Below are 9,121 nucleotides of genomic sequence, written 5' to 3'. Positions count from 1 at the left end.
TCTTCTTCTTCTTCTTCTTCTTCTTCTTCTTCTTCTTCTTCTTCTTCTTCTTCTTCTTCTTCTTCTTCTTCTTCTTCTTCTTCTTCTCTTTGCCGTATTGGTGGCATACTGGAAGTTTCAAGCTCTCTGGATTTACAGTGAAGGCTGTAACTTTCATTTCAAAAGGCTGCCTTCAGCACAGCAACTCCGAGCAGTACATCCTTGCATTCCAGGCTTCCCAACTGTCCACCACAAGGAAGCTTCTGGAATATAATCTGCCTAAAGCAGAGATCTCTAAAGGGAACAAAGAGAGGGAAGCACCCAAGGACATGTCTAGGAAAATAGAAATGGCCACTCTGCATAGGGCAGAGGAGGTGCTGGCCTCTGCAGTGACCTAGAGTCGAGGGACAGAATACTGCACAGCTGAGGGACAGGAGAATCTCAGGCCTGGAAGTGTGGAGCCTGTCCCAGGACTCTGCATTGCGGCCAGCCCTGTGAGCCAGTGGATTCCTGGCAGCAATGATTCAGATGTGGCCTGTGAGCAGCAGCAGCTCTTGTTCCTGCTGACTGGGTCACTAGATCCCGCTTTTCTGAAGCTCCCCAAATGACTCATCAAAAGTTCTGGCCAATAGAACAGGTTATAACTGAAGAGGGGCCACGCTTCCATGAAACCGCAGATCATAGGGTAAAATTTCCCAATTTATAAACTGGGAAACTGAGGCTCAGCTCAGTTAAATTCCTTCCCAATGTCCAGCAAATAACAGATCTGGGTTCAGCACTCAAGTGTTGGGCATACCACACCACTCAGACATACTTGCTGCCCAGAGGGACGTCCAATGGGAAAAATTCTTTGGCACTAAATAGGATGGAAAGGTTCTAAAGTCTCTCAGACACTTCTGGAATCTATGCACACCTTCAGCAAGATGTGGCTTTGTATCCAGCAACAACTCTCTGTGTACAGGGTCAGACCGCAGTGACTTCAGTGTTGTCAGAGACATACCCTCACACATCCATATGCACGACCTTCTGGGAGGCCTGTCTTATGACTTTGGCTCCCGGCAGTGGGTGTGCGTGACTGAGACACAGAACTTGTCTCCTTCCCATTGCTGAAGCCATTTCTAAAATGAAGCCAGTGGTGATTTGCAGTGGGACGGAGTGACAATGCTTAGCTCCTTGACATTCTCAAGCTGCTGCGAGGTAGAAAGAGACACTTTTCCCCATGGTGATCGTGGAATGATGGAGCCGATCCAAGGCGTCATCTGCTTCCCCACCCCCAGTCCTTCTCCTCATCCTAACACAGCAGCACTGACACCGTGTACTTCCCAGCACAGGTATACTATGTACCAGTTAATAAAACCCATCCTCCACACAGAGCCCTGCACTGGATGGCTGGTCTTTACTCAAAAACACTGCTTTTTTCCCAGCCTGGCATGTCAGCATGACCGGGTAATTCTTCTTCGGGAAATTCTAAAACATGACCGTTTCTGTTGGATAGCAATAGTGTCAAGCGTGGACTAAGAGGAGCTGAGCGATGTACAGGCACTGTGTCTCATACACACAGACTCACAGGGTCAGGGAAGTGACACAGAATATGTGACACTTATCCTTCCACACACTGCCCACAATCATGCCTTCACAACCAGAAGTTAGAGAGGCCCAGGAGGGGCATCTCCTCACAGAAACATTCTGCCTGTACTCACTACTTAACCTGTATTCACAATGACTGGCCAGGGTTGGGCAGCAGAGCAGGGTGACCGGAAGGAACCAGGCAGACAGCAGGACCTCCAAAGGGACAGAAAGCCCACTATTAGTCAAAATGGAGATGTGGGCTCAGTATGGACTACAGTGTTTGTCCACAAGCCTGATTACTTGAGTCTGATCCTGGGACAACACCATAGGATAGAACTGACTTTGACAAGTGGTTTTTGACCTCCACACATTTGTTTGTTTGTTTGTTTGTTTTGGTTCCATGAGGCAGGGTTTCTCTGTGCAGACCTGGCTGTCCTAGATTCACTTTGTAGACCAGGCTGGCCACAAACTCATGGAGATCTGCCTGCCTCTCCCTCCATAAGTGCTAGGACTAAAGGCCTGCACCACCGTGCCCAGACATAAAAAAAAAATTTTAAAGCAAGGCTTAACTGAGATGGCTCTTGCTTATCCACACACAGGACTTCCCTACTCCTGTTGTACTTTGCATGGAGAGAAGGCAGGCATTATCATTTCCAAGCCTGTGTAGACCTCCCACCCAAACCTAAAACCCAGAAGCCAAAAGCTAAGATGGAAATTAATCCTACAGCATGTGACCAGACCCTATAGAGACAGAAATCAACCAGATCGGAGCACACAGGGATAAGGCAGAATGTAAAATAATGACTATGGCTTAACTTGGTGGTCACTCCAATCCTCACATTCACATTAATTCCCTATTACAATACAGGAAGAGGTGGGCTCTTGAGGGGTTGGTCTAGGCTCTGTCTAGGCATGTGAATCCATTCAGATGATAAGAGAATGACTGCTGACAAAGTACCTCGAGGGTGGGTCAGCTCCAAAAGCCAGTCTGGTTAGGCCTCTTCATGTGATGCCTTCTTGGGACTCTGCCAACAAGGATACAGCCCCAGACACAGGCCTTCAACTTTGGACCAGAGACACAAGCCAAAACAAACTTCTCCATAACTTGCTCAGTCTGTGGTATCTTGCTATTAGCAACAGAAAGCAAACAAAGATATCAACAGCTAACCTTACTCTTTCTCTCTTGGTGTTTAGTTAGTAAGGACTGCAAGCATCCTGAAGGAAACGGGAAGACTGGTCAGCTAACCTCGAAAAACAGGTTAGGCTGACCCACCTCTGCTCAGGAAAGCAGATATTCAGGGTGTGTCAGAAAAGAGTCCTTGGACAGACTTCCCTATCAAACACATCCGGATTCCTGAGGGATGGCTGGTGCCTGAAAAAGTCTTTAGAATACAAACTTCAACGAGAGTATTTCTTACCCATAGGGTTTAAATACTGCTGATCTAACCTTGCAGAAGTTGGGTGGCTTCAACTAAAACACATGAATTCCAGCCATTCTAGGACGAGGCACCTGACAACAGACATGTTAAACATTTGCAGGACCATTCCGTAACAGAGCACCTAACACAGAATGCAGAAGAGCATCACAAACCCCGCCCACTGACCCCTCCTCCAGTCCACTGTCTTACCACAGGCCCCTGACTCAAACAACCCAAAGCACCATCTGCTCAGCAGTCTTAATGCTCAGTTGAACTCCAGCTTGAAATTATTGACAACTGGCAAGTGGGATCTATAAAATTATAAACTTAGAAAGAGCTTGAGAATAAAACTGTATTCCCCCAAGTAGACGCAGGCACTATTTATGGATGGGGTATGTCCTAAGACGCAGCATTACACAATTTTGTCATTGTGAAAATATCACAGTTATAATGAGACACACTTAGATGGTGTGACCGTCAGTGTTAACTGTCAGTGTGACAGAATCTAGAGTCAGCTGGGAGATGGGCCTGCGGGGGTGCCTTGATGGCACTAATGGAGGGGAGATGGATGGATCCTGGATTGTATAACAGAGAAGGGGAGCTGGGCAGCAGCGTGCCTTCATTGTTTGCTTCATTCTGATTGTGAAAGCAACATAACCAGCTGCTTCAAGCTCCTGCTACCTCAACTTTCTCCACACAATGGGCTGTCCCTGACATGGAAACCAGAACCAACCCTTTCCCCTTAATTTGCTTTTATTAGTCTTCTACCTCAGCAACAGGAAAGGTGACTAAGGTAGACGGTTATAGCATCATAGACCATGCATTTTTACAGGACCACAATTATCTGTGCAGTCCAGTGTTGATGCAAACGGTTATGTGGAGTTGGAAATCCAAGCTCGGAACCTTGTCTGAAACCTTTGCAGATATAAACAGTGCAGACACAGTAAGGCATGCCAGCGACTGATGTCTTTATAATGACTGGACTGTAGGCAGATGCATACAGAGGATGAAAGTCAGCAAAGACGAAGGCAGAGGCTGGAGCAATGCAGCTACGAGTGAAGAACACTCCAGGCCATTCAGACTAGGAAGTGAAGTGTCCTCCCTTGAAACCTCACAGGAAGGCTGGTCTCATCACCGACAGCCTAGCTGTGGGCTTCCAGCCTCTAGAGCCATCCAGAAATAGATTTCAATTGCTTTAAGCCTCCGGTCTCTGGACCTTTGTTAGGGAAGCCCAAGAAACTAATGTAGAGGTAAGAGAGCTAACCACGGTGGTCTGAGGGCTCAGAGAGGGGAACCACTCCCCTGGTCATATGCAACACAAATGCATCTCAGTGCTCTCAGCAACTCCCAAACACGAAGAGAAGGGAAGATGGCTGAAGCCACAATAGCTGAGACAGGGGACTCATAGGACAGGGGCTCAAGCCTGATAGGATGGATGGACACACCTCTTCATCGAATGGCTGTGGAGACATGACTCAGGACAAGTCTCAGCTTCCATCTTAAAATTAAGTCAAATGATTGTACAGTCTCCACAGGAAAGCATGAAATCCAATGAGGCAAACTTGGAAAACTGCTTAGCCTGGGGTGGGGGCACAAAGCTCAATTATGAAGTGCTTTTCAAGTGTGGGTTTGACCCCACACCTCCACACACAAAAAGAAGAGATAAAGAAAAAAACATTTAGCATGGCAACCTACATTGGCCATGCAAGAAAAAGAGAGCACTCATGCTGTTTCCTCCAGCGCTGTCTGTCTGCCTTTCATGTCCTCTGATGAATCCTTTTCCCTTGACTGGCTGCCTTCCTTTTTCCAGCCTCACTTACTGTGAGCCTAATGTGATTGGGGCCCCAGGTGACTTGAAAGGAGGAAAGAAAGGAAGAAAGAAAGAAAGAAAGAAAGAAAGAAAGAAAGAAAGAAAGAAAGAGGGAGGGAGGAAGGAAGGAAAGAAGAAGGAAGGAAGAAGGAAGGGAGGAAGAAGGAAGGAAGGAAGGAAGGAAAGAAAGAAAAGAAAGTGCTTAAATTCTATAGAGGCTCACTCTGTACTCTCAAACGCTGTGCCGAGAGACTGATCGACAACCCAGCACATGTGCCAAAGCACCTTGTTAAATGTTTACATTTGAAGGCTTAAATGTGAAGATAGTTTGCCAGTTGTTTCATCCATACTAATGCAGGTGACAGAAATCTTCCAACAGAAATCCCCCGAAGCCCTTTTGAGCCACCATAAAGCATAAAGCTGCGGACCTTTGGCCACTTCACTTGGGTTTATTGCACGAGCATGAAAGTATATTTCAATAATGTAAATTGCTATAATTATAATCACTTTTGAACACTCTTATTATTAATAAGACCAAATTGCATGGTTCCAGGGCATGCCGGTTCTCCTGTTAGATAGGAGTCACATAATGGTATCCGTGTGCAACCCTGATTCTCATCTCCATGCCAACGTGGGCCTGCTTGCCAGAGTAGGGCTCTGAGGCTCTCCCAGGCTGCTAGGCAGAAGCCTATATCTTCTCACAGCTTTGGTGGGCAGGACAGTGGATCCTAGTTCTTAGTGAAAGCGCACAGGAGTAAGCACACTTCCAAGGCTGGCCTTCCCATTCATGGCAGGACTCTGCTGAGCTTTGGTTCAGGCAGCATCCTTTCACAGAGCATCTCGTGCACTTCCCTGAATCCAACTGTTGATATGGGCCTTGAGCATGGCCTTAAAAGGGCAGAGGAAGGGTGATCACAGTATGTGGAAGACTCTAGGTACATTCAGCCATCAGTCCCTAACACTCCAGCACGGGCCAGGGACTATTACCTAGGAAGGGCACTTGTAGCACTAAAAAGGGAAAGCAGACAGGAAACATGCAGAGGAGAGCCTGGTCTGCCTGTGGCACACAGCTTACCTCTTCAGTCTAATGACCTGGCCTCCACTCCTCACCCTCTCTCTTCGCCCATTGCCCTAGCAAGTCATCCAACGTTTCCACACCTCACCCCTGCCACTCTGGGCGCACAGCAATGGCCACACAAAAGCTGGGGTTTGCAGTGAATGTCTGCAGTCCAAGCACCAGCCAGAGATAGAAGGCCAGCTTAATCCCACCAAGAGCCTGTCTAAAAAATTAAGGTGGACAGCCCGCTGAGGAATAACACCTAAGCTTGTGGCTTCCATGGGCATACACACATGCACACCTATATATTTCACAAAGATGCCTACATAGCCCTGCATGCACCACACACACACACACACACACACACACACACACACACACACACACAAGATGGTAAGGCTATGAGGGTGTGGGTGTGAGAGAGAACACATCTGTCAAGGTGCTCTTCATGCATGAAGGCGGAAGACACTAGCTATGGCTATTAAAATCTGAAGAAGTCTTGTTACTTTATTACTTTTCTCTCTTTCTCTAAGCAATTTTATTTGAGGTTTCAGAGAACAAGAAAATGCATGCATGACCTGGTGCCTACTCCTTCAGTAGGAACTGCCTCTGGGGTTCAGAGGTCACCTCCTTACTTCATGAGCCAGCTGCAAAGCCCTGCAGGTACCAGAGCTGCTACAGAGCAGACAGCAAGGCCAGTCGCCAGCACCTGGTGCTTACGGTGGGATTACCCGCTGCACAGATCTTTGTCCCCGTCATGCCAGGGCAACAGTGCAGAGCACTTCACCCCATGTGGAATGCAGAAATAGTACTTGTGTTTGTCACAAAACAGCCTTCCTTGGAAGCATGCTACAGTCCAACTGAGCCTGGGAGGGACTGCTTCCCTGGCTGTGTTAAGGGTACCATCCTGGATGCTCCTTACATCCTGCCTAATTAAATTAACTAAACTGTATCCCTGAATTTAAAGTAAAGGTCACTAAATTATCAACAAAGGCGAGCAATAGTGTAGGAGAGCTTTGCCAGAGCAATCTTCTCCTCCTACTTAAAGCCTTTTCCTGGTTCCCTTCTCCTCAGCCCTGGAACTGCCAGAATCCCATTCAGTTCAGGAGAGAGAATTTCCTTTTGACCTAAAACAACAGCTTTCATCCTTAAGGGTAGAAGTTTCCCAAGTGGGGAATCAGTCCAGGCCTGTGTATGAAAGATTTTGGTGTTGCACAGAAGAGGCAGGTCCCTCCTGTCTTGTGCAGTTCACGGGATCCCACCCCCTGGGATCAGGCTCCCAGGGTGGTGACTGCCAGAGCCCCCTAAGCCTCCTCAGCTGACACAGGCCCCTCCCCTCCGCCCTGCAGCCACTCCTGGACTGGGCACACAGGACCCTGTACAGCAACTGCAACCAAAGTTTTGAGCAGAAAAATACACTCTTGATGGTCTGAACAACTACAGAAGTTATTCTGCGGTTTCTCTTTTTAAAAACTAGCATGGTGTGTCTTATTCTTAAAGCCTTGAGTAACTAGAATCATATAAAAGTCATGAGCATGTTCTATTTACAGGCAATCACATCAGCATGAAAACCCCCAGCGACAGTGTTAAAAAAGAAAATCAAGTATCTTCATATGGTGCATTCAACCCGTGAGACAGCTTGAATTCGAACCACACTCGCAGCGGGTAGATCAGAGAGGGCAGAGGCACTTCTGGGAGGCTTTTCTCTTTCTTGCCAGATTCCGTTCTTGGGAGCCCTGTTCCTCGCTACAGAAGAGTTAAATGAACATCGGCGCAGAGCGGGAAAAGAAAGCTGTTTGGACTGCGTTTTGTTTTGTCTTCGCCTCACTACCTGCCCGGTGTTCCCCAAAAGCTAATGGCATTCATACTCTCCAACCCCGCAGGGTGCGTGCCTTGGCGGTTGCACCGCGCCCAGAAGCGGACAACTACAAGGAAGCCAGCAAATCAACTCCAGAGAGGAAGGCGACTCCACCGGGTAGAGACCCTTCGAACCGGGAGTCTTAGCTGAGCTCATGGAGAGCGCCTGGACGCTGTCCAATAGTCTCTTTAGCAATGAGACAGCCTAGAGGGAGGGTATCAGCTCCAGGGATTTCCCTCCACCTAACAGCACCTTCTTCCAAGACCCCAACCCCCCCCCCCCCCGCCCCATCACCGCTCTTTCTGGATGGAGGCGTCGCTCCTGGGGAGGAAGTGCGTTATAGGTCCCTTTAGCTGCCCGGGAGGGACACCAAGTTCTGAAACATTTGCTCACACCCCTTGAGCTATGCCTGGGCAGAGGCTGCGCTTCCAGGCGTGTCCCCAGCGCGCCTAGGCTCTGCACCCAATCCTTGCAGCCCCAACCCCAGCTCTTTCTTCTCCCCGGGGAAAGCTGCAGCCTTAGAGGCGACACTGAACGGCGCGGAGACAATGACACCCACCTCGTCCTTCCCCACACACCTTACCCCTGCCCCAAGCTCCTACCTTCTGCGGCGGGGTCCCGATCAACATCTCCAGGTAGTAGCCGCGGCCAGAGTCCCCCTGCAGGTTGTCCACCATAGCCAAAAAGTTGGCGGTAGCCCCTGCGGGCTCCAGTGCGAGCGCCAGGCCATCTGCACGGGGCAACTCGGGAGTCCCGAGCCCCGGAACGGCAGAGGCTCTGTGGCTCGTGGCCGCGGCCACCTGAAGGGGCAACGTGAAGGGCGCCGGGGCCAGCGCGGGGGCAGCGCGCAAGAGCCACTGCGCCAGCAGCGGGAGCAGAAGCGCTCGGAACAGCGCGCCCATCCCCGCACTGGGGTTCGGCAAGTCCGGGAACCCGCGGGGCTGCGGTCCCCGGCGGGCCGGGCCGGGGTGGGCCGGGGCGGGGCGGACGAGGAGGAGGCTGGAGAGGGCGGTGCCGAGTTAAGTTCTTAGCCGCAGCCCCCTCTGGTGGCCGCCGCCCCGCAGGCCTAGCCCCTCCTCCGCGGCCAAGGTCACGGATGGGCGCCTGGCGCGCACGGGGCTCGGGCTGCGCCTCTTCCCGGGGAAACTGGAGTGCAAAATTTCCTCGGAACGTGTCCGGGAGGCCCCGGCTAACGGATGTGACGAGGCTCAGCCGGGAGCTACGAGAAAGTTTCGGGAACCCTTAAAGGGGCAGCTAAAGCGCAAACTGGCGTGCTGGCCCCGCGCTCCAGGAGTCCGCGAGGGTCCCCTGGTCCTGCAGAGACAGAACTGGCTGAGTGACTCGAGTGTCAAAGATTGGGGCAGACAAATGTGGAAGAGCACGCCTCTGCTTGCCAAGTGCTTCTCCAAGGGGTCTAGCTGCCTCTCAAG

At 50.2% G+C, this 9,121-nt stretch overlaps 1 protein-coding gene across 1 annotated transcript in view; it reads right to left on the bottom strand.

Annotated features, from left to right (window-relative positions):
* Bace2 (beta-secretase 2) overlaps nucleotides 1–8,811 on the bottom strand; it is a 90,267-nt gene extending 81,456 nt beyond the window's left edge. Inside the window, exon 1 of the mRNA XM_055614939.1 lies at nucleotides 8,294–8,811. Coding sequence (XP_055470914.1) covers nucleotides 8,294–8,593 — 300 coding nt within the window. The 5' untranslated portion in view covers nucleotides 8,594–8,811. The remainder of the gene's footprint in view (nucleotides 1–8,293) is intronic.
* Nucleotides 8,812–9,121: the final 310 nt, after the last annotated feature.

The sequence above is a fragment of the Psammomys obesus genome, unplaced genomic scaffold (genome assembly GCF_907164565.1).
Source record: "Psammomys obesus unplaced genomic scaffold, mPsaObe1.curated_primary_1811, whole genome shotgun sequence".
Lineage (NCBI taxonomy): Eukaryota > Metazoa > Chordata > Mammalia > Rodentia > Muridae > Psammomys > Psammomys obesus.
Note: the sequence above shows the minus strand (reverse complement) of the source record. Positions and strands in the feature narration are given on the sequence as shown.